Source organism: Apteryx rowi, unplaced genomic scaffold, assembly GCF_003343035.1.
Source record: "Apteryx rowi isolate R43461 unplaced genomic scaffold, aptRow1 scaffold_149, whole genome shotgun sequence".
NCBI classification, from domain to species: domain Eukaryota; kingdom Metazoa; phylum Chordata; class Aves; order Apterygiformes; family Apterygidae; genus Apteryx; species Apteryx rowi.
Window position 1 is genome coordinate 991,234 of NW_020447741.1, and position 25,821 is coordinate 1,017,054.

Sequence of the window (25,821 nt, forward strand, 5' to 3'; positions counted from 1 at the left end):
TCTCTCTCTCTCTCTCTGATGGGTAACAGCCCAGGGTGGGTTGCACTGCAGCCATGTGGCAGCTGACTCTGTACAGGGCCTATTTGCTCTTCTCTCTCACCTCCTGTGCTGAGAATTTGCTGCAGACGCTGCACTGGCATCATGGCCCAGCCATGCTTCTCTGGGAAAACTTGGGCTTGTAGCCTAGGAAATACAGCTATCTAGTCAGGCTGTGAGGAATTGCATTGTGATAGGGAGGGGTGGAAGGGCTGTTTTGTTTGGGAGTAGTTGCTGTGCAAGGGAAATGTTGAGAGATTGGGAGTGGTTAAGAGAAGACTGAATATATTTGGGGTTCAGTAGCTTTGAAGTGGCTCTGGCTAAGTAGAAGCAGGTTGCAGCAATTTTGGAGAGCTAGACTGGGTGGGACCAAGGTGGATATTTTTATGGAGCTTAGTACACAAGGCTTTTGAGAAGTAGGGGAGTAAACAATACTGATTATTACATTGGGTTAGGGTGGATATTGCAGTACCAGGGACTAAAAGCAGAGTGTCTGGGGGGAATCACTGTAAGAAGAATTAAGCACTGGAAGAGGTTGCCCAAATAGGTTGTGGAATCTCTGTCCCTGGAGGTTTTGAAGACCAGCATGGGCAAAGCCCTGAATAACCTGAAATCAGTGTTGATGTTGCTTTGAATAGGTGACCTCCTGAGTCCCTGCCAACCTGAATGATTATATGATCCTAGAAAAAAGTAGTAGGAGGAGGATGTTGGCCTAAAGTCCCAGAAATGCTGCTCTAGGAATTACAATGATTTCAGTGGAATGTCATGTTATCAAATGCCTGTAGTGTGATAAGTTTCAACTTGCTACTTGTCCTAGCTGTATTTGCATTATTGACTTCCATGATTCTCATTGTTAATTCCTGTTTAAAAATCGGAGTATGGAAATCGAAAATGTACTTCCAAAATGTCATGAAGAAAGACTTTGTTCGTGCTATCCTGGTGTGTGAGGTGTTTTTCGTCAGTCTTTCTGCCTGTGTCACACAGATGATTGTGGCTGTTCTGCTTCTTTCTCCCCACCTTTTATGGCTTTGAGAGTTGAAGGGGATGAGCTTGTTATTTTGAACACGTGCTCCCTCTGCTGGGTGAGCAGCAGCAGAGGACAAAGATCCAATGTGAATTCACTTTGGGATTTGGGGGATTATTTTGCAAGCCTGTCATTTTCTCATTTGAAACATATTCAAGATTTGTTAAGTGTTAAGTCGTGCAGTTCTGAATCTAAAGGGTATGTCTCTATTAGTAGGTAAACTCATAAGGGAGGGAAGGGTTTTTTATTTTGACAGGCTGCTGTTCTAATTTAATTGTGTAGCCTATTTCTGTAGAATGTCTTATCTGAGCATGAGAGTTTGCACACTGCTGTCAATTGTACATTTGGGAAAATACAATTGGAAGTGTTTTATGATGATATACTGATGCCTGAATGCACAAGAAGATACACATAAGCAACCAACTCATGTGCAGCACGATTTAAAGAAAGTTCTTAGAAGTACAGGTCATTAATATGCTGACTTAAGTCTGACTGCAAGGTTTCTTTGTAGTGGTCAAGTTGGTTCCCGAAGTCCGTCTATGATCAACAATGATTCTGAAACCTTAGAAGAATGTATGGTGTGTTCAGACATGAAGAGAGATACCCTGTTTGGCCCATGTGGACATATTGCCACCTGTTCCCTGTGCTCCCCGCGGGTGAAAAAATGCCTCATCTGTAAAGAACAAGTTCAGTCTAGGACAAAGGTAAAAACTTCCAAAGCTTTTTGTTCTCTTTCTTGTTTTTACTGTTAATTAAAAGAGGAGGTCACGGAAAATTGTAGTATATTTTGAGCAGTATTTTGTCTTACAGGTGTCTCACTGAATGTGATTAATATTGCATCTTAACTGCTATCTTGTCCCAACACCATGTGTTATTCTTCTCTGTTTACCTATACTTGTGTCCTACCACTCCCCCTCCCTTCCCCCCGTCAYGTCCTTATTGCTCAGATCATTAGAGATCCTAATACAGCCACTTGATGGTGTTCTATTTAGATAAATAGATCTTTTTTTTCCAGGTATTTTTTTCCCATGTTGAGGTAGATTGCTGTTATTCTTGAAGTATAATTTCTTTCAGTAATATTCAGTTCTTCTGGGTTCTTTCATTCCTTAGGGCTGCTTTGGAAGATGGTTTGCCTTATAAACTGAATTAGTTTATATGTGCTTGTTTTTCAAGTTCATTGTTATTTTCAGCTTTCCCTTTCTTCAGAATCATGAATTTTACTATGCTATGAAGGAGTAATGTTTTACTCCTATGAATGTAATTTTACTCCTGTGAAGGAGTAAGCTCCTTCAGAGTATCAAACAATTATGCCCTATTTTGGGGACCTAACCCAGCTTTCTCAAATGGTTTGTGAGCAGTCTGGGTCCAGCCCCATTGCTTTTCTGTTGGAGTATTCTTTTATTCCCCACAGTCACCAGGTCTTGTCCTTTTGATGCTTTTTTGCTGTTAAAAATATCTCATATTACACACACTGATCTGTATAAAACCCACTTTATTTCTTTTATCCTTATCCAAAGACATTTGGCTAGTCCAACTTTGTGTTTCTATCTCTACCTCAGAGTAGATGTACAAATTGTAAATATAAATTTGTACCATTTTTACTCTTCACTCTTATTCTTTCTTATATTTCTTATACTGTTATTCTTACTTATTCTGTCACACATATCTTTCAAAGGCCAAATTTGAACACAGTATGAGGCCTTTTTTCTCTAGACTCCCTCTACAGTCAGTAGAAAGGTTCTGCCATAGGTGATTCAGAGCAGACAGAGTAAGGCTTCTGCTTCCACTCACCTGTCTAAAGAAGCTAGTCTATGGTAATTAGCTTCCCTAGGTGAACTCTAGCCTTTGTGCATAACCTTCTTTTTCTTTCTTTTGCTAAATTACATTTAGAGAGCAAAATATCTATTCAGTGCTTCTCTAATACTCTTCTGTATAAAAACTTACAGTAATATCTGCAGGGTTAGGAAATGAATGAACCTGGGCAATATTTTTATGAACTGGAAGAGGTGTGGGCCATAGTTTTATGAACTGGAAGAGGTGATCCAAACCAGTATAAATATATCAGGTGTCTATGGCCCACTCTATCTGTACAGCTTATCACATGAAGGGGATGGGAAACCCTAATCCAGAATATTAAGATAGTTTACTATAAAAAAACTCTTATAAATGAGTTTAAGTATATATGGTAGAGAAAAAGAAAAAAATAGAAGCATATACTGTTCTAGCTGTTTCTGCTCCTATATGCCTATCACTACTGAACATATAAATATTGCCAGGAAATGTTTATTTGTAGAAGTCAGTGTGACAGCTCCTTTAAATTGTATTTTGAGGTGATGAATTAGCTAATAGTGCACTGTCTTTAGCTTCTTAAAGTCCACGTGCTTTGCTAATAGAGTGAATAACCAAATTAAAGTAGAGAAGAGGAGATAAAGTTTTCTTATATACGTTTGTTCTTTACAGATTGAAGAATGTGTAGTGTGTTCAGACAAAAAGGCAGCAGTACTCTTCCAACCTTGTGGTCATATGTGTGCTTGTGAGAGTAAGTAGACTTGACAGGAAGTTCTTTTCAAAATAATCTTGAAACAAAATATTTTTAATAAAAAATTGCTGAGAGTTCATTAATAGTCTGACTTCAAGTCCAATTTACTTGTTGTAAGTTTGGTGTGATAGTCAAAATTTGGGGATTATTTGATGTGCTATTAAAGAAATATTTGGAGGGCAAATTACATAACTGTAGAATTTCAAAAATTCAGAAAGCAGGTGCTTCTCCACYTGAATTATGAAATTTTGATTAGGCTTCCACAGATTCTAAAGCCTATTGTATGTATCTAAAACTTATGAAATCAATTTTTATTGTTTTGTTACAGCTTTTGGGGGGCATTCAGAGGTGTAAATGGAATTTTTAAAGGACATTTTAAATATTTTAATTCACTTCATTACTGGTCTACAGATTTGCACAAGGGCTGTAATCACTCTCTAAGAGATGTCTTAGATCTTTGCAAAGAGCACCTGTTATGATTCACTCTGGTTTACCTTGTGTAGCAACAGGTGGAAAAAAAAAAAAAAAGACATAGGAGATCTCCAGACCTTTCCTCTTTTGAGAATAAGTTGGTGGGAATGCAGCAAGCACCTTGTCACCAGAAATTTCAGGACTTTGTGGAAGGGTCATTTGCCTGGAGAAGAGCAGTGCTTGTTGCCTAGGAGCTACATGAGAGGGAAAGTAGTCCTTCCCATAAGTAATTGCTTACTTGGTCTTGCTAAAGAGATCTGGTTTCTTTCTCTGTTCTGGCTGAGAGATCTGGCATTGAATCACAGCCTTTACAGCTTTCCTGATGGGGGCTCTTTCACTGTCTGCRGTGGGAAGATCATGAGAAAGAAGTTTTTTGATTAGTTTCCCAGGAAGAGGACAGCAAAAGGATTAATCACTGTGGTGAACATTTCAGAAATGCAGTACACATTACCAAATCTAAGCTTTATAACAAGGAAGTAACAAGGAAGACAGAAGGTTCTACAATGTAAATGGTTTCTTTCCAGATCATCATCTGGGGATCCTGAGAAAAGATCATGAGAGAGAGTCCTCAAATTTGTGCAGTTTGCAGCGACTGCTGTATTGATTCACAATAACCTTCTGCAATTATGAGACACCGTCACTTGCCTTTTGTAGAAGAATTCTAACCTTCTTTCTGGAATGATATCAAAGCATATGGGTTTACCCTTCTAAGGGTAAGCAGCAGCACCTGTTTAGCCCTAGATACTAGTACAGTAAGTGAGATTCTTGGTTATGAAGGAGAAAGGTGATCAAGACATTCTCAGAAGTATGTGACTTAGGTTTTTTAACTTCTGTAATCCTTGTGGAATAGGCATTTGTTTGGAGAAAGAAGAACATGTTAATTTGAAACATGTTTAAAAAAACCCAACAGAATAGGCTTACTGTGAAACCAAAACAGGACGTTGTTTGTAGGTGTGATTTGAAAATGAGCGCAAGTAGCTGTTTTGTATTACAAGCATTTATTATGCCTTTGCTATATAATTACTGTGAAAAGAATAAACATAAGCTCATGGATAGGAAAGAGAAAAAAATTAGAACAGCAGGCTTCTGAGTTGGTTTACTTCTCTGTCTTCTCAGATTGCGCAAGCTTGATGAAGAAGTGTGTGCAGTGTCGGGCTGTGGTTGAGCGGAGAGTGCCTTTCATAATGTGCTGCGGAGGGAAAGGTACAGAAGATACCACTGATGATATTTGTGAGTGACTCCAAAACCTGTACTCTTTCTCCTACCCCCASCAACTTCTTATTTCAACTTCTTTTCGTTCTCATTCTTTGAAACAACCTAAATCTCATCTTGTCTTTGAAGAAAAATTTAATGGAAACAATGTTAAGCCTGGTTTCCATTTGCTGTGTGTGCTACTTGCTGTGTGGGTAGCAGCAGATGCTATGGTAACACCAGCCATGGCAGTAAAGGACTGCTTCCACCCTCCAACGTAGAAGCTGAGACATAAATGACTTCATGGCCACTTAGTGTCATGTGACTCAAAAACTGAAGATTGCCAGTAACTGTGCAAATGAGCAGATTTATGTATTTATTTAACTTCTGGAACTCCCTGATTAACAAAGGAATTGTAAATATTCTGCGTGTAAGATAGAGCTGAACAAGTAACCTTCGTGACAGTGTTACATTTCCTGCTTTGCCTAGTTCTTAAATATCTTCTGATTTTTCTGAATTTTTGTTAATTATTTACATCAGCTGTGCTTGTGTAGTATGTAGTGTTTGAATTGAGTTTTATTTGAATTAGAATAATAGATGTCATTCTTGTCACAGAATCACAGAATGGTTGAGGTTGGAAGAGACCTCTAGAGATCATCTAGTCCAACCCCCCTGCTCAAGCAGGGTCACCTAGAGCACGTTGCACAGGATCGCGTCCAGGCGGGTTTTGAATATCTCCAGAGAAGGAGACTCCACAACCTCTCTGGGCAACCTGTTCCAGTGCTCTGTCACCCTCACAGTGAAGAAGTTTTTCCTCGTGTTCAGATGGAACTGTCTGTGCTTCAGTTTGTGCCCGTTGCCTCGCGTCCTGTCGCTGGGCACCACTGAAAAGAGTCTGGTCCCATCCTCTTGACACCCTCCCTTCAGATACTTGTACACRTTGATAAGATCCCCTCTCAGCCTTCTCTTCTCCAAGCTAAACAGGCCCAGCTCTCTGTCTTTCCTCATAAGAGAGATGCTCCAGTCCCCTAATCATCTTTGTAGCCCTTCGCTGGACTTGCTCCAGTAGTGCCACATCCCTCTTGTACTGGGGAGCCCAGAACTGGACACAGTACTCCAGATGTGGCCTCACCAGGGCTGAGTAGAGGGGGAGAATCACCTCCCTCGACCTGCTGGCAACACTCTTCCTGATGCAGCCCAGGATACCATTGGCCTTCTTGGCCACAAAGACACATTGCTGCCTCATGCTTAACTTGGTGTCCACCAGCACTCCCAGGTCCTTCTCRGCAGAGCTGCTTTCCAGCAGGTCAACCCCCAACCTGTCCTGGTGGCTGGGGTTATTCCTCCCCAGGTGCACTTGCCTTTGTTGAACTTCATGAGGTTCCTCTCCGCCCACCCCTCCAGCCGTCCAGGTCTCTCTGAATGGCAGCACAGCCCTCTGGTGTATCAGCCACTCCTCCCAGTTTGGTATCATCAGCAAACTTGCTGAGGGTGCACTCTGTGCCTTCGTCCAGGTCATTGATGAAGAAGTTGAACAAGACTGGACCCAGGACTGACCCCTGGGGGACACTGCTAGCTACAGGCCTCCAACTAGACTCTGCACCGCTGATCACAACCCTCTGAGCGCTGCCATTCAGCCAGTTCTCAGTCCACCTCCCTGTCCACTCATCTAACCCACACTTCCTGAGCTTGTCTGTGAGGATGTTATGGGAGACAGTGTCGAAAGCCTTGCTGAAGTCAAGGTAGACAACATCCCCTGCTCTCCCCTCATCTACCCAGCCAGTCAGTCCATCAGAGAAGGCTATCAGACTGGTTAAGCATGATTTCCCCTTGGTGAAGCCATGCTGACTACTCCTGATCACCTTCTTTTCCTCCCCATGCTTGGAGATGGCCTCCAGGATGAGCTGCTCCATCACCTTTCCGGGGATGGAGGTGAGGCTGACTGGCCTGTAGTTCCCTGGGTCCTCCTTCTTGCCCTTTTTGAAGACTGGGGTGACATTGGCTTTCTTCCAGTCCTCAGGCACCTCTCCTGTTCTCCATGACCTTTCAAAGATGATGGAAAGTGGCCTAGCAATAATGCCCGCCAGCTCCCTCAGCACTCGTGGGTGCATCCCATCAGGGCCCATGGATTTGTGGGTGTCAAGTTTGCTTAAATGATCTCTAACCCGATCCTCCTCGACCAAAGGAAAGTCTTCCTTTCTCCAGACCTTCTCTCTTGCCTCCAGGGTCTGGGGTTCCTGAGGGCTGGCCTGAGCAGTAAAGACTGAAGCAAAGGCAGCATTCAGTAACTCTGCCTTCCCTGCATCCTTCGTCACCAGGGCACCCACCCCATTCAGCAAAGGGCCCACATTTTCCCTAGTCTTCCTCTTGCTACTTGTCATACTGTTCCTAAATAGATAAATATAATACTTAAAATCAGCTTTTTAATAATTGCATTAGAGATAGAAATTTGCACTTTGAAATACTTTCCAGCTTTTTTTTTTCTTATAGTAACATTGGTTTCTGGATCAGTCAAATACAGAACTGGCAATCTGAGTTTGTACAACAATTTGAACAAACTTATTCCATGATACTCGTGTAGTTTTGATCATCAAATAGAATCAGCTGTGTGGATAAAAAGCATTTTCAATGTGGAAGGCTTTGCCTTTATTTTTTGTGTGTGCAAAAAAATCTTACCAAAGGAACTTCACTGACAAATAAGAACTCCGAGAACATTAAGGGGCTACAGGCATTTTGAGCATTATTGTTGAGGAAATATTCATGAAAAAGTGATGCCACTAGAATCAGAAGTACTTTGGTTTAGGAATTGAACTGCAGTGAGTTTGTAGTGAATTTAGTTAGATTATCAGATATGTTTGGAGAACATTACTTCAGATAACTGAAAAATTTTTTGTAAACTGTAAATAATTATTCCTGTTTCATTAGGTGATGCATAATCATGTATCTTTTTTTTCTAAATTACAGCGAGTGGAAACATTCCAGTTTTACAGAAGGACAAAGACAACACCAATGTCAATGCGGATGTACAGAAGCTGCAGCAACAGTTACAAGACATCAAGGAACAGGTAAAAGTGCTAGATGTAATATTTTATGGATCATTAAAATAATTGGGGAAAAAAACCCGAATGCATCTTCTGTGACTTAAAACAAAATGGCATGTTGAAGTGCTTTGGTTCTTAACTTTTAGTTAAATAACCAATCATTTTTGTGTCAAACACAAAATAATCAACAACTAGAAATGGTTCATAATCCTTTTATTATAATGTTTGTGTTGGTGTAATTAAAAAAGGGTACTGAGCCCAGTTAATAAGTGTTCTCTGCCTGTTTAGCTGACCTGACTGTATAGCTACAGCAGAAGCTGTTTTCACAGAACACTAATAAATATGTATATTCTCCACGGTCTGTGTCTTCCTGAATCTTTACGTGTCTGTTCTTGAACTGCCTTTGAACAATAGCTGGTGGTTAGCTGTAGTATGCAGGCTCCAGTTTACTCACTCTTTCAAACAATTGCGTGTGGTTGCAAAATGAAATCCCATGGGTGTGAAGTTCTGCATGTGCAATCTGAAAATTTTTCTAATGTAAACAAAAAGGTTTGTCTTTTGTAATTATGCATTGTGTTTGTAGGAGAAAGTCTATTGAAGTCTATTTACATGCAGTTTAGAACCCTAATAAAACAAAAAAACAATGCTTCAGATAACTGACAGTCACCTGTTTAGATTTGTTATGGCTGTAAATACAGTTCACTTCAAATGGCTTAAATAGTTATCTGTGTGCAGGACTTTCCTGTGGTAAATTACTCAATTTTGTTGTTGCTTTTCCTACTGAACAAACAAAAATTTGCTTTTGAGATCTTTCAGCAGTAAAGGACCTGGAGTATCTGACTACTGTATGAACTTGCTCTCATAGAAGAGAACCCTAATAATGTGATCTTTGGCTTCCCTATATATAATGTAATTGGAAAAAATTGTTTTCATAAATACAGGAGAGAGAGAAGCTTTCTTATTAGCTATCTTTACCTCTTGTAGGCTTAAAGCAGTCCGTAATGCTTCAGTGATAGCAGCATCGCATCTAGTCGCGACACCTGTTGCTCTCAGCAGTACATGTGCATGAAAGTTAAGACTAAATTATTTAGATCACCCATTTTAGGTGATATGATAGGCCCGTATCTATAAATGCCTTAAATTTGAGAGCTGATCTGCTGTCAAGTTTTAACCTTGATGGCATGTCTGTGAAGAACTGTTCCTCTCATACAGAGAGTTGGCCAAAACTCCAGTAGTAGTAGAAATTCAAATATTCAGTCCAAAGCAGATTACTGCCTACTTTGTGTCTTTAAAAGACATGCAGATTAAAAGTTGTTACTTGAAAAATGTGCATCTTTCTCACTGATAAAGTTACTAGATATTTGTGAGTTCTTAAATCTGCTGTTTAGCTTCTGTTCTACTTTTTAGCATCGCTGGGTGAAAAGAAAAAGCTTATCTGTTGACAAGCTGACTGATTCTGCACTAAAATGATACATGCAAAACATGCAAATGAATGCTTAAATCCAATTAGTCTATGTTCTACAGATGTCTTAAAATATTTCTGATTATTTTATAAACTTATAAAAGATCTGAGTTCAATGACAATCTGCTAATACTTTTTATGGATCGGGATGCGAGAGGAGAACTACTTAATTTTACAATTTTTCTCCTTGATTACATGTCATCTCAGTTCTTTTCAGTTCTCATAAGTTGCTCTCTTTTATTCCTAACAGTCTTCTGTTATACTTTTGGGATTTATTTTCCCGTTTGTTAGCAAGAAGCTTTCTAATATCAGAAAGTTATGCTGTGGTAGTGAGAAGAGAATAATTGTTTTAAACATGTCATTTTCTATTTGTAATAGTTTCTGGTTTTGAGATTTAGAGTGTTAAATAAGATTTAGTATTTAAATTATTTAGGGATTTTAGTCTACTCTTTTGCTTTGAAATGCTTTTATGTCCAATATTTTATTTGAAATTGGCATAAAACTGAAGGTTGTTCAACATCTATTTGATCAGAAAGAAGTTCTGATTGTTCTTGAGTGCATCTTGGCTTGAGACTCTTTTTGCTCAGTGTCTTTTCTGCTTATTTGTACTTGAGAGGGCTAGTGAGATGCAAGTTGGATTTGATTAAAAAAATAAATAAAATTATTCATCTATTATCTTTAAATTTGTTCTGGAAATTATGCACAAAATTCCATTTTAATCGTGTATTCTTTTGATTTGTGCATTAACAGTTCACTTTTCAAGTTACATTGACATTTTTGTACTTAAAATTCATTTGTTCTCTTTCAGCAGGTATAACCCTATGTTTCAACTCATACCTTCAGTGATAATCTAATATGTTAGTGCAGCAAGCTTTTAAAACCATTTCTGGTGCCAAGCAGAAGTGATGCCTGATGTCAACAGAATCTCCCACATCTGATGACCACACCATTCTTCAGGGATTCCCTTAATGTGAACCCTTTTGACTGTAATTGCAATACCTTCACCCCATTTCATACATATTCACCATCATCTGTCTGATATCTTTATGTATGTTCCTTCACCATACTTGCATCATTTTCTTTCTGCTTAAAAATAAATTTATTTTGTCACTGCACCTGTATATTGTTGGAGAAAATGTTTTTAGTAATAAGGGATTAATATTTCAGGCATTTTAAAACATCTTACTGGTGATAAAACATAATTTATTTGAAATATCAAGCCTAGTTATAATTGCAGGTATGATGAGCATCTTTTCAGGCTTTTTTTTACTTATCCTTAGAAATAATTCTCCCATATAACAGATATGGTGCCTTTTTATACTGTTTATTTCCCTTTGAAAGATGGGAGTCAAATGATTCATGCAGATAAAGGATAAGAAATCTAAGATGTGGTTTTAGGCAGAGAATATTCTAGCAAATTAACAATACAGTAGAAATATTTATTGCTTGTTTCATGCTGCTTTAGCAAAAATTGGGTGCAAGACATAAAGAACTTGCTTCCACTGTAAAAGTGCATATAAACTAATAGTTAAGTAATAAATATTCTTAACTGTTGGATGAAACTCAAACATTTGGGCTTGCCTCCCTCTGGGAAACTGCTGGACTAATCGAAAAAATCCTTGTCAGGATAGAGCTGAAAAGCAATCTGGAAGTTCCTTCCAGCTGAATTCTCCTGCCATATGACATAAATGTTAAAAAAATCATATTAAGAAATAAAACAACTAATACATTTCAAGTATTCTGCATTCATATTAATCAGGAGAAATCTGGGCTATTTGCAAATACTGCATGCAGTTGCAGAAAAGATCTAGAAAAGTGTTAGTAATTCTGTGCTTCACTGGATGAAATTATCAAAAGTAATGTGCCTTGAGCAGATTTTTTGAGTCTCAAGATGAGTGTATTCATTTTCAAATGATGGTGTGGCATTTTGGAGGGAAACAGACCCTTGTAACTTTAATAATTGTAATATTGTATTTAGGCGCAAATCATTTAAGTTAAGAACATAGAATAAGGACTAGAAGTTTTTTCTCCAAAGATAAGATTTGGGTTTACTTTGTCAGTCCTTTGTCAAAGGGCGTCATGTCAATACTATTAGGTTATGGACATATGTCATTGGACAGCTGTGTATTAATGGAAAATTCATAGATACTTTGTTAATTTTTCAAAGACTGTAAGTCACTGGAGGAAGTGTGCTCTAATTGTACCATTGGGATATGTAGATAAAGACTTGGTGTGAATGAAAAATAGGCTGCACTGACTGACAGTCAATCTTGCAAATTTTTAGGTATGATACTGTTGAAATTCTGACAAAGCTTGAATGTAAATAAGGCTTTATCTGGAAGTATTACTTCTCTGCTAGCCTGTTATACTGATTTCCTGCAGATTGAGGTAGCCATTTGGCCAAATTTCATTGAGTTTAAACTCTGTATAAGCACACTGATGGTAAAATTGTTCAGTCTTCACCTAAGCTAACTACCCTATGAAGTAGTATCTACTGATTACATAAAAAGAATGCCCTAAGGTTATATTGGGTAGGGTTTCTGCTGTGGATGCTCTCTCTCTCTAACTGAAGTAACCCCCCAACTTTTAGTATGGAAACAAGTCACAGGTGCAAGGTGGTGATAAAATGAATTTGTGTTTGAAATATGAGCTGTGTTAATATTTCATGTCATACATGAGATCAACATTCATAAGTGTTAGACATCAGTAGTGCCTCAGATCTGAGGACATGGTAGATTGGATTTGTTGGACTATTGAACAGTCTAATAATTGATCGTATGTTCATTTACTAACATTTGATAAACTTGTTATAAATAAAATTCTAATATAAGGTATGGCTGCAATATGTTTATGGTGAAGGAACATACCTTATAAAACCTGCAGTTTGTGTGTGTGACAAAAGGTGAAGGACATTGTTCCTTAGAGGTTTGCTACAAAATGAACTTTGCTGTTTAAGAGCTTTAGGAGATCTTTCTTGGGCATTGGCTATCACTTTAATGCCCAGCAATTAAAATTGATTTTAAAAGTTTGCTGTGCTACTGTTATGACTAGAGGACACAAATTAAGTTGTTCTTCGTTTGAAACTTGAAGTGTTCTGTTGGTTGGAAATCTAGATTACTTCCATGAACAAAAACTGGAATATACTCTGCACCAGTATTGAGTTTTTACATATAATACTGATTGTACAGCATTTGTATTATTTATGCTTGTGTTTGATACTTGGTGTTTAAAGGTAGGTACATGAATGGCTTGATAGTCTAAGAAGTTAGTAAGTTATTCAACTGAATGTTGCACAAAAAACTCTTTGTGTTTGTATTTGTTCACTGAAAGATTACATCGTGAAAAGGGAAATGTTGCTGAATAACATCTTAGCATTGCAAACTTAAGTGATGCTATTGAATTTGTGGTATCGATTGCCTTATTTAAAAGGAAAAACTACATAGGTTTTCTCATGATGGAGGAACACAAATATAAACTTCTGTTAGCTAAAAATGCAATTAAAAAAAAATTGTTTTCAGGTTATGGAATATATGCTCAGCTGCTTGGTTATGCTATGAAAATGATCTGTTATGCTTAAGATGGCATATTTATTGCTAATATTCAGTATTTTAGTAGATTAGTAGTATTGCATAATTGATACTGTATCACTACTGCCATTGACTATGTAACCTGTCAAAATCTCTTACAGACTATGTGTCCTGTCTGTTTGGACCGTCTGAAGAATATGATCTTTCTCTGTGGCCATGGAACATGTCAACTTTGTGGAGACCGAATGAGTGAATGCCCTATATGCCGCAAGGCAATTGAACGAAGGATTCTTTTGTATTAAATAATGGAACCCTTGTCTTTTGTTAGCTTATTAAATAGTAAAGACATTTTGATGATTTAAATCTCTGTAAGCTTGAAAGGCAGTAAAAGGTTCTAATGAAAACATTTCTAATACTGTAGCACAGGTTCGCTACATGGTAATTGTTTAAAGATTGTGAATACACCAAATAAGAGAACAGTATTTGGACAGTCAGCTTTTAGCTTTATTCTTAAAAGATATCCAAGCTTAAAGCTAACTTAAAGCAGTCTTTTTTTTAATTTTCTTTCTGTTGTCCTCTTCCCCTTAAAGTGTAAAGGGACAATCTTGTTTTGGTTTCTTTCATGTTTTTTTCAATGTATGTATCAGTCAGGTGTCAAGTGGTGTAGTGTTTTGTGTTTTTTTAATTGTCAGTTACTATCAAATATAAATATTTAGGGTTTTTTGTTTTAAGCTTCTTTGGAGAGTGTTCAGGTGTCCTGTGACAGTTATGGTTCACAATAATTTTTATCTTAAGATATAAAATAATGCAAAATCAGTACAATGTGTACACATTGTAGTAATAAATGTCATACTATTCCTGTAAGAACAGACCTCAAAATGTAATGTTAAAGTAATTCTAACATTAATGTGCCCTTTGTTGCTAAGGATGAATCAGGAAGAAAAGATCAGTAAAAAGAGACAAATTTGACTTAGGAATACTATGTTCCTAAAACTGCACTTTAGTCTAACAGGTTCAAGCTAACTTAAATAGTGAACTTCTTAATTCTGCTAGCCACCTAACTTTGTATAGAATGGTTTTTAACTTGATCGGAAAGGAAAACATTTGAGCAATGGGTCAGTTTTCTATTTCAGATGATGAATGAATTTGATCAGTTTTAGGGGAACAAATATATATGTGGGTCCATATAAAAATTCTGGATCTATGTATTAGAACAACTGGTGAGGAAGTTTGCAAAAGTTAAACTTCAAAATCAGGCTTTTAACACACACATATATTACTTTCCTCTTTTAAATTAGCTTTATTGTCTCCAGGCAAACAGTATCAACAGCAAAAGAAAAGATTTAATATTGCTTATTTGTTTAAGTTGGGTGTTAACATCAAAACTTAGCTGGGAATGTTAATAGGTAATACTGTAAATCAAGATGTTGACAGAGTAGGGAATTTTGTGAGCCATGCCTAGGTGAGATGACGTTGGTTGTGGGAGGGGGTTAGCTATCACTAATGTGGCATACTGCTAGGAACTGCAAATCATTAACAGTTTGATAACAAATATGCCCTTCCAGCTTTTTGGATGGAAGACAGTATGCTGATTTGAGGTTCTCTCGTAGCTAATAGGAATGTGTGTTTACTCTTAAGTGATTCAGCAGTTTACTGAATGCATATTTTATGTAGCCCTTTACCATCTTGCAGACCTCATTTGGCTATGTTCTTGCAAAAACAATAATGATGCGTGTGCTGGAGTCACTTAGATGCCTTACTTGCAGCTAAGAATAATTTCTCATTTAATTCCCATTAGATATGTCAAAAGCATGGCAGAAGGGATAGTTCAGGGGAAGATCCAGGTAAGGATAAAGGGATAAAATTGATCTCTTGGGAAAATTAGTCTGCCTTTAAGTTTGTATGGATTTGCTTGAATTTTGCAAACCTTGGCAAAAGTCTCAGAAGAATGTTACCAGTAAACTTTAAAGATGTGAACTTTTTACCAGTAAACTTCAAACACTTGACAGTGTTTTTCAGGAAACTACTACACTGATTTGGAAAACCAGTATGTACAGTGGCTGTTAACAAAACAGGCTGATTTAATGCCTTGCTATAGCTGTCTTTAATCCTGATCCAGAACTGTAAATGTTCATCATTCTTTTCAGTAATTTTTCACTGGACGCAATCTTGATCTGGATTCAGTATACTGTTCAGTTTTATTTTGTATTCTAGTAGTCATCTGTTCTCAGATATTCTTTGTACCTGCCTTTTTGGCCAAACCAAATAGTTCTCCCCTTTCTTGCTGCTTTGGTCCCTATTCTTAAATATCAAGACTCTCAAGTAACTTTGGAAAATTTCTGGTGTTAAGGCTTTTTTCAATTCAGCATTTTCCTATCTCCATTTAGGCTCTGATTGCATATATTGTATTCACTACAATTTTATTTTGGCCAATATGCATGTCACTAACCCTGACTTCTGCAGCTTATATTTGGCAGCTGAACAGTCTACAGTACACTTCATAGTTTCCTGTCAGTCTTCCTTCAAAAATAGTTTTCTAATGGGACATTTGTTCCATCCATTCTGAGTTTTATTCTGTAATATATCTGATCCATAGCTCGGTTTTCTCTAACTTTGGTAGACACATTTTGAATATTGTGTCCTATTTATTCTTCGAGGGACTGTTATAAAGTCAGCACAAAGGACAAACAGGATGGATTTCTTCTTGATCATACTGCTCAAAATTGGAACCTCATTATAGCAGCTGGTGTTTTCCTGATTCTTTTTCACTGGAACAAACCAGAATTACTTGAAAGTAATTCAGCCTTGTATTAGTTGAATAATTCACCTGAGCAAAAAGTGATATAAAGCATCCTGTGTGGGAAACTGGAGTTGAATATTAAATACTCCTTATCTGCAGGAGGCACAAAGTTTAGCGTAGATAGGTAAGTGCTCATCCTTTCCAGCAGAGAAACTATAAATTCCTTTATAATACTGTTAATACCTGGAGACCATCACAGTCCACTGGAAATAGAGGCAATGACTGAAAGTTTTGCTGTAGTAGCAGTTGTAGTCTTCTATGCTATAGTCACACTAGATGTGTGGGACTACACAGAAATTTGTAATTGGCCTCATTGCACAATGTCATGTGCAATTTGAAATTAAAATATGTCATGATATCAAGAGCAATAGCTGAATTAGAAAAACTAAGCACATTAGAAAATGTGCTTAAAGTGTTTATGTAGGCCTCTTATTAACAGGTGAAAGAGATGTATTGTGAAGGCTACACAGTGCTTTCCTTTCAAAAGATTTAATGAAGAAAAATGTTTGCAAATCCAGTATTGCTTTTGGAAGTAGATACTTAGATTCATACAGCGTCTTTGGATTCAGGGTGAACTAGTGTTGCTGAGGAAAGTAGTATTCATTCGAGCAATTTAGTAGCCATGGTTTGCTGTCTAGTATCATCTGTGCAGTGTGCACAGAGCGCAGATGTGTATTAGATAGCACTTAATCGGGAGAATGAAAAACAGAAGCTCAGACTGGAAGCCAAGGGCAGTCATAACAAGTAGGAGAGTTGGTGTATGTCATTGTGCACCAGTCTTCAGCAGAAATGGAAGTGTAGATCTCATTTTTTTGGGAGCAAAGTGGAAATGAGAAAAGAAAAAACAATAAGTAGGCATTTCACTTTAACATACTGTAAAGTTTAAGAATTGCAACCTTTGTTTCTTATGAGTCCCCCAATATTTAATAGCAGTTTTGAAATTAAATTGGATGAAATACCTCAACTTGTTTCTTAAAACAATCAAGGCACCTAATAATATATATTGTTCAGATGTGAGGTATGCTCAGATGTTAAAGTAAAACATTTTTCATTTCTTCAAGTTAGTAAAAGATAGATGGTCACATCAGTATACAGTGATTAAGATGATCACCTAAGAGACTAACAAAATATGCTAAGTAGTTGTAACTTGTTAACTTTTCCAGGAAATGTATTTGATTTCCTCCCCCCTCGCCAAGCCTGCCCCACATCACCTGCTATACACTAAGCTCCTGTAGGACTCGTGGCACTTTTCGAAATTTGGGCCATTGATACCTACTTCCCATTTGTTGAAATACTGTGTACTGGCACGTTAGAGTTTGGAGGGATCCCACTTTGCTGAAGTGGATACTGAAAAATTAGACTGGCAAGAGAATAAACAAAAGTTACTTTGTAAATGTGAATGTTTCATTAGAAGCTAATGCTCTTAACTTGGACTGAATGAGGATATAGCAGGATTTCACAAATACTTGTGCCTTGTCAGCATAGACTTACAACTGGTATATTAGCTTGTCTTAAAGATATATGAAACAATATTTTAAAAATCTAATTTGATCAAGTACTTACTGTGTAGATATTTTCTAGAGATAATGTTTTATGTATGTCTACTTATTTTTAGCAGTATTAATTGCAGTTTGTATAAACACTAAATTGTTTGAAGAGGTTGCTTTGAGCTAATGATCTCTCTAAGCTTCCTCTACAGTACTGCAAGTTAAATGTCAGAAACTTAATCTTGCTCTTCAACTAGTGGCTGGTAAACTGAAGAGCCTGTCCTGTTCTTTGTGCTGCGTGGGCCAGACTCAGATTTTCACTTAAGAAATCACTACAGTGTAACTTTCAGTAATGCTACCTCCTTTCTGTCAAAGTATTGAATTTTACTCCACTTGTTCCTTATCTTTGGGAAGGGATGGGGGAACATTTCAGTTTTGTTTTGCTACATCAGTTTTTGTGTCTGAATACATTATGAAGAGTTTTTACTGACTGTATAAATTACGTACAATAGAAGTTTGTAATTTGTCACCATGTACATGATGTATTATTCTTGCCTAAGTTGCTGGAATTCATAGTATTGTCTTTTTTATCTATTTCATAACTTGTTTTTGTTGACAAAGCAAAACTGTCATCCACAGAAGTTTTGATGTATGCCATTTCCATAGCTAAGCCTGTGGTAAATACGGAAGTTCTGACTCAGGGCTTTTTAACAACTTAAACACATTCACAATATTCTTCAGCACATCTTGGAGAGTATTAGACACGTAATGACTGTACAGTGCCTTGATAGAATTACAGAATAGGCAGTAGCCATAGAGTCTTTAGATTGCAAGTATCTTTTGAATTCAAACTAATGAGCTTGTTAATATATCTGTAATACCCTGCCATATATATACATACGTGTATTTCTGTAAAGGAAAATTAGCAGATTTAACTTTCGTTAAGCTTTTTGTAAGTTGTGACGCAGTCACGGGGGTCTGAGGGGCATAGTATTCAAATTTACAGAAGCAGCATTTGTGGGAAAGTAAGTCGATAAAATGTTCTGTATATGACATTTTCAGTGTGAGGGGAGATGACATTTTATAAACAACTGCCATTTTAAAAAAAGCTGCTTTATTCTGGCCTAGTAAGTCTTTTATAGGAAAGAGAAAATAATCAACAACAAATTGTTTGCTTGCCATTTCATAATTATGAATATTTGTCTCACTTTGAGCTTCTAGGAAGTACTTTCTTTGTCCCAAGCTTAGCATCTTTATGAATGCAAAATATTCATATTAGAAAATAGGTTTTAGTGAACCACAACATTTTTGCTTCTGTTAAAAACAACTTTGTATTTTTAGTAAATTGTAGATTTTGACATGACTGTTTATTGGAGAATTTAAGGTTATCTGTGTGAGTGTAGTGGATTTCTGTATGCAGATAGCATTACATAATTGCTTTCATTAAAACTGCTTAGCAAGGTCTAAGCTTTTCAAAAGAAATGCTGATGTACTGTATGGTTAATAAAACTTATATAAGATGTATTCTGATTTTTCCAAAAGCTTTGATGTAAAGGGTTACCTGACTGAATTAATACTGTTTTTTTGTGTATACATCACTGGGAGGAGGGTGGCTGCTCATTTGACTAGATCCTTTTTAGTTGTAATGATGTTAGATGTCACCATAGATTTAGGAAATAGTATACCTGAGCAAATGTTTGGCAACTGTGTTGGTCATTTGATTTGTGATGTTTCAAAGCACACCTGACTTTATTGAGAAAATTTTCAGTTGAAACTTCAAAGAATTCTGGTTCTTTAGAATGTATCCCTGAAGACTGAGTTTGTAACAAGATCAAAACTGGTATGTGCTTTGAATGGTCCAGATACTCAAATAATACTTAAGCCACACAGTAGCAGAAGCATACTTTGGCACAAGGGCAGATTATGATGTACCAGTAAAAGGTTCGAGTTTGATTTCTTTTTTTAATCTATGGCATATGTGCAAATTTTTCTGTAAATACACAGTTCATAATATTGACGAGAGCTGCTGTAAAGTGTGTGTTAGATTCTCCTGTTTACTTTTAACTGAACAGCCTTTACAGATCTGGCTCCATGAATGTGATCACTTAAAAATCTTCTGCCAGATATGGTAACTGTCACATTCTCAGACAGCAATTGCTGCATCATAGTTTACACTTTTAGAATTCAATTTAATGGAAGCATTTTAAAAAAATGTAACTAAAATGGCAACGAAACCAACCAGACTTAAAACATAGTGTGTTAATGTATGCTAGTGTACAGGTGAAAAAATGAACTGATGAAATAAAAATATTGTTGCTTTTTTCTCAGTTTCTCTCTCTTTTTTTTTTTTCTTTNCGGTCCTAAGAAGTGTAATACACGCTGGAGCCTAGGTAGCATATTATTGTTCATATGCACTCATTCATTCCTTGTAGGTAATTATATTTTATAGAGTACATTTGAGTTATGAGAAGATGTGACAAATTACTTGCATTTGGAAAGTGGGGTAGAATTAGCCGCAATGTGCATTTACTTCTGAGAACTTAAATAAGAAGCTTCCCTCCCTTAACTTTGTCTAGTAGATAGTTGCTTGGCCTGGGGGAGATAAGAGGGGTTTACGTTTTACCTCTCATAGATGCTGTTAAATTGACCTTGTAGTTCTTACTGTCTCTCCATGCTGTTTTCAGCTCTATTGTTGCAGATAGTCATTTTGAAATTGTGTTGCCCCCCATATTACAAAAGTAAGCAAAGGACTTGCAAAGTAAACTAAGATTAATAGTTTTGGGGTTTTTTTGGACATGAAATCATACTGTTACTACACTGCCTTTTAGAGTGCTGATGAATCAGTTATTTGACCTGTCTTTGGCTTAATTCATAAATGATCCCCCTCCCAAACAAGGGATAGAGTACTGCTTTCCAGTTTTCAGCTGCTATTAGCCATAAGTAATTGAGACGTTTTCCTAGAGGGAAATGCAGTAGCTGAGGGAACAAAGGAGCTATTTGATCTTGTTGCTCAGATTGGCTCAGGTGAATACATGCTGCAAGATCTTGGTAGGGAAACTCTAACCTTGGTTTATATGACAGATCTGTATGAAAACATAAGATTTTCAGTGATTTTTTTTTTTTACATTTTTATTTGAAAAAAAATGAAATTTGTCAAAATACGTGTTTTAAATATCAGCCACTTGTTCTTTACTTTGTGACTTCAAGTCGTTCGCATGCTTTTGTGTACCTATACTATTGAAAATTGTGGTAACAGCTTTAGCGCATGGGCTTAAGACTCAGTCTCTGCGATCTCTAGGGTCTCTAGTGTTTCAGCCCCTAATGTTGGTCACAATGGAAGCTGCTGTCTCTTTGCTGGTGTTTAATACTAATGTTTTTAAATTTTGAGAAGGCTTCTTCATAGAATGGGAAAACCCAGAAGAAAGGGCTGTGTAACAAGTACACCTGTCTCGATAATGTACCTTGCTGCTCTAACTAATTCCAGCTATATCCAATATCTGGCATCTGTTTGAGACTGGAATGATGAAATGCCTTCATGGAAATTTCCTTCAGAGCTGACATCTAGTAGTTCACACTCTGGTGGTTCTTCATGTGTGATCTGTATTTTATTCAGGGAAGAAATATAAGCAGTTACATTAGAATAAAAAGGCAGCATTGCTTTTCAGACTTGTTTTCCCACGATATGGAAAAGTAATTTCAGCTAGATAGGAACAATATTGTTGAAGGTCTTGTTTTCATGCTTTTTGCAACCCATTTCAAGTCAACAAAGCAACATGCACTGGAAAGTTCCTGTTTTAAAGAATGAAACCTATCTACTGGTGTTACTGGTATGTTACTGGTGTTTATGGGAAGTTTTTGGCTGAAAGCCACTTAAGGGATTTAAATGTTTTGTTCCTCTTGCAGTGGATGAGAGTAGTATGTCCAGGTCTTCCAGATGTTCAAAATTTCCTTTAAAAAGCAATCTTTAGAGAGTAGTGTTACGATGCATTGAAATGGTTTAAACTATGTTAGAAATCAAGAACTGTACCAGCTGATAATGTCAGGAGTTTTATTCCATTCCATTGCAAGACTTCAAGTTATAAAATTCAGTGCAAAATGTACTACTTGTAGTTAGAATTTGTTTGAGGCTTGACTGTCCTAAATAAACTAATACAAAATTTAATTTCTGAAAAATTGTCAAAAATCAGGAAAATTCACTTAGAATATACTGACACCCACCCATCACACACACTATGACAATGTTCACAGCATTTTTTTAATAAATCTGAAGGTGGTAAGCAAGCAAACTTAAATCTGAGCTGATTGACCAAGTGACACTTTGCATCCTAAAATGTATGAGTGTTTCTTCCACAAGGGGTCAGTAGCACACTCCATTTGTGGCAAGACTTTTTTTTTTTTTGGTAATAAAAGCACAAAGCAAATAAGGGATAAGGATAATGATGATTGCATTAATATGTGGGTGGACCAGACCTCACTTGTCCCCTTCTTCAAGCAGGCTAAGTATAATTAGCTTATTTGCTGACTTCAGTAAGCACCCATATTCTATCCTCTGACTCTCATGTGACATGAACATTGCTACTATTGATTAGGGCAAAGTTCCAGTGGAGTGTTTACCTTTAGCTCTAGTCAAAAGTATTCATTTAGTCTAGCTTTTTTTCAAAAGCATGCAGTTGAGGCAGATAAACTATATGAGAGAGCTTGTCCAGTGGGTAGGGGAAAAGAATTCTTGTACGAGTGTCCCACATATTCTTAATGATAACCACAGCCTCCCTAGATGGCTAGAGCTGATTAATATTTTCCACCCTATAGTAACACAGCTTATAGTTAAATATGCTTTGAACCCTCTCAGTGCAGTCAGTGGAAGGAATGTCCAAGTTCTCAAGGCTTCCCTGAGTGTGCAAGCTACCTGGAGACAGAAGTTTGGAGTAACTCATTACATTTCTACCAAGAGGTTGAACAGACCAAACAGCTATTCTCTAGACAAAAAACTTCCAAAGCTTGTATCAGTCATGTTTCACAAATAGATTTTTAAGTATAGTTCTTGTCTTTCAAGTTGGCCCAGAGGCCTATTGGAGGCTCTTCCTTGAGCTCAGTGAATTAACAAAGGACCTTCCTCAACTTCATGTTTGCAACTCTGTCATTTTCTGTTTCTCATCTCTTTTGTTTTTTTCATCTCTTCAGTGCTTCTGTCTTTAACCACTCAAGTCCTCCATTTCAATTCTTTCTATAAATCTGTTTTTAATAGCAGAACTTTGTGTCCCTTCCTTCTCAATGCAGTTCTTTCCTTGACTCAGTAACATTAATCTCCATTACGCTGAGATTGGCACAGTGCCTTGGCATTAATACAGTGGGACCCTATCCTTCTGTCTGTCTTTACTCTTAATTGCATATACTGACAGGAGAAATTCCTGAATTCAGTCTTAGTGAAATTTCACACTACTTTATCAACAACCCTTATTTCTCAATATTGGCAGTACAAGAAAGTTTGTGGCTACCACTTGAGGAAAAGGTGGAGGTGCTTCTTTTGGTCTAGTTGCAGCTGTTCTCAGCCATATCAGGAAGATCAGGTAGAAGTAAATATTTCTTTTTTTTTTTTTTCCATAGGCTGCCTGAAATTTCCATTGTTACCATACCTCAAGTTCAGTTTTTGATGACAACTTAAGGTACTTCACCAAGAAGCTCAATGTGAATAGAAGTTAACTCTCTTCTACCGCAGTGTATTTTGCCCACTTAAGTCTGCCCACTTTTGCCCCCAGAAGTCTGTTCAGTTCAGTAGGATCACTTGCATGAGCATGGGTTGTTTGCAAAGAGATGGGTTGTGTTATTGGGCTTCTTGCTGCCCCCACAGAAAAGTGTGAAAGTTCTACCTCTTTGTATAAAGTAAATCTGAAACCACATTCCAAGTAATACTCTTCCTACTAAGATTTTGTAATCCTTACTGTTTATATGATTGTAAGGTGTCTTGTGATATTCTGTGTGAAAGCTATATAAAACAAATAGTAATTATACAGCATGCATTTCCTAATGGATATGTTGTATAGTGTGTTGGCTCTGAAACACAATGCTGTCATTCTTCCTTTCTTCCTTCTCCTTTGTGATGAGACCTGTAAAATAAAGACCACTTCAGATCTATGTAGACAAAACTGCTTTTGCTAACACAAAGGGCTTAGCTAAGCTGTTTCTAGTACTACCTTACAGTTCAAAGCATCAAGCCCAAGGCTTTTGACTGTATTTGCCTAATCTATAGCACAGGGCACTTAAAGCACCTAATTCATATTATTCTTGGTTTAGTCAGGTGATTCTGATTCTCTTTAAGTCTGAGGGATCTTCATGTAACAGTTATTCTCTGAAACTGTATTCTCCCACTACTTCACATGGAGGGCATAGTGTTTGAAAGCAAGCTATACTCCTCATCATCTTGTTGGTATAGAAACATGTATTAGAATAAGGGGATGGGGAAGCCTAAAACTCTTTTTGCAGTCTTAGGCCTAATTCTCAGGAATTTTGTGTGGTGAGACCCTTGAGTGGCAAATTCATTTGTGAGCAGAGTCATGCCTCAAAGAGACTTTTAAATTCATCTCTCCCCTCTCCTGTGAGCTTGTCTCATGAATACATTGAGTCCTGTTGTAACCCCACCATCTCCCTTGTCTTGCATTTCCCACCACTCCAGAGAGGTCCCCCCCACACCAAATCTCCCTGGAGTAATGTGTCCCAGACTTGTACTGGAACTACTCTGCATGTGAAGAAGGAAGGTGGGGGAGTTACAAGCCAGTGCCTGACGAAGAAGTTACTATGGACCTGCTGTTCTACATAACGCAACTCTCTTTTCCCATTATACACGCAAGGATGTAAAGGGGTAAGTGATCTCAACTTGCGTTTACTGTGAACACCTGCAAACAAGCAGTGGTGTAAAATCTACTGCAGATCAACTGCTCCTCGCTCCTCGGTAATTACCTGTTGAGGTGCTTGCCCTGCAGCAGACAGTAGTTGGAGGCCACTTACACTTTTAAAGTGTTGCAGCCAAGTAGAGTTGAGTGGGCCAAGCCCCCTGGGCATCTACTTGTCCTGAGTTGACTTTGTTACATGGTAGTAGAATGGAAATGAATTAGATATGAAAAGTGTATCTTCATGAACAAGATTAGGATACTGAGACATATAATTTTAGACTTTGCCTGCTATAATGAGTTAAACTGTGACCCAAGATGGGGCAAACTGTGGTTGAACACTCCAGAAAGAGTTAGTGGCTGATCTTACAGTTTTGCTTTTTCAGGAGTTTTTCAACTTTGAACAGGTAGTTGAATAGTCTGCAGAGAGAGGAGGAAAAAAAAAAAGTGTCTAGGCAAGAATGGATTTATAAAGAGAAGTACCTTTTGCCCTTCTGGATGCCTTAGGATTCCCCTTCTTTGCCTAGTTTCCAGCTGACCAATTTCATTTAGCCAGAAAGGCTGCCATAATTGCTATTTGCTCTCTGGATTGGCTGAGAGCAAACATGTATCCCATACTTGACTTTTCTTGCCGCCTGTGTGCCCTGGAATGTCCTTTGGCAGAGTCTGCAGGTGCATTTGCAAGGTAATAGGGTTAGTGTTTCCTTCTTTTCCTAACTTTTCAGGACAAGAAAAGGACTTTACTCTCTGCTGATTTGGTCTGGCCTTTTTTCTTTCTGTCCATCTTCAATTATGTAATGTAGGGCTGTATTCCTTTTACAAATGATGTGTAATTTCAAGAGAAAAATCTATGGAAGCATCATTTCCAGTCTCAATTCTGGTAACAGAACTTAATTCTGGGAATTTTTGGTTTACCAAATTAGCCCCAATTGTTTTGTAGGATATACATATTTAATGAGTAGGGTAGCTAGTTCAAACACGCATAATGACATTAATAGTGGTGGCCTTGGGGGCTGCCAAATCTTTCTCAGGAAGATGGGTAAGGATTTGGCACATCCTGGGATAAGGTCTCATGGCCAAATGTTAACTTAGGCAGCACTATGTGGGCTGCAGTGTTGCACATTTGCTTGCAGAGTAGATACAGCTTAGGACAACTTTGTCAGTGGTAGCTAGCAGTGAGAGCAGAAGTGTAGTGCATCCATGGTAACATAATATTCTTCATGAGCTTTTCCTGCAAGGTAGCTAATCTGCGAGGCAGTCAGCAGTACCCCAGCCGGGCTGTTTCTGCTACCTGAGCTATAGGTTGGGAAGCTGGACATGCACTGCCGTGTTGTGCTCAGCAGCCTCATCCCCAAGCTC

The 25,821-nt window shown here is 37.6% G+C and overlaps 1 protein-coding gene across 7 annotated transcripts in view; it reads left to right on the plus strand.

Moving 5' to 3' along the window:
- MIB1 (mindbomb E3 ubiquitin protein ligase 1) overlaps window positions 1–19,905 on the plus strand; it is an 86,276-nt gene extending 66,371 nt beyond the window's left edge. For 2 of the 7 annotated variants that reach the window (XM_026058603.1, XM_026058606.1), the window contains exons 17-21: window positions 1,572–1,764; window positions 3,521–3,599; window positions 5,187–5,300; window positions 8,226–8,326; window positions 13,450–19,905. In XM_026058603.1, coding sequence (XP_025914388.1) covers window positions 1,572–1,764; window positions 3,521–3,599; window positions 5,187–5,300; window positions 8,226–8,326; window positions 13,450–13,593 — 631 coding nt within the window. In that variant the 3' untranslated portion in view covers window positions 13,594–19,905. Of the gene's footprint in view, window positions 1–1,571; window positions 1,765–3,520; window positions 3,600–4,594; window positions 4,784–5,186; window positions 5,301–8,225; window positions 8,327–10,572; window positions 10,751–13,449 lie in introns of those variants that run through there. The other 5 variants (XR_003252304.1, XR_003252305.1, XM_026058604.1 and 2 more) reach the window with 5 other exon arrangements.
- The last annotated feature ends 5,916 nt before the right edge of the window (window positions 19,906–25,821 follow it).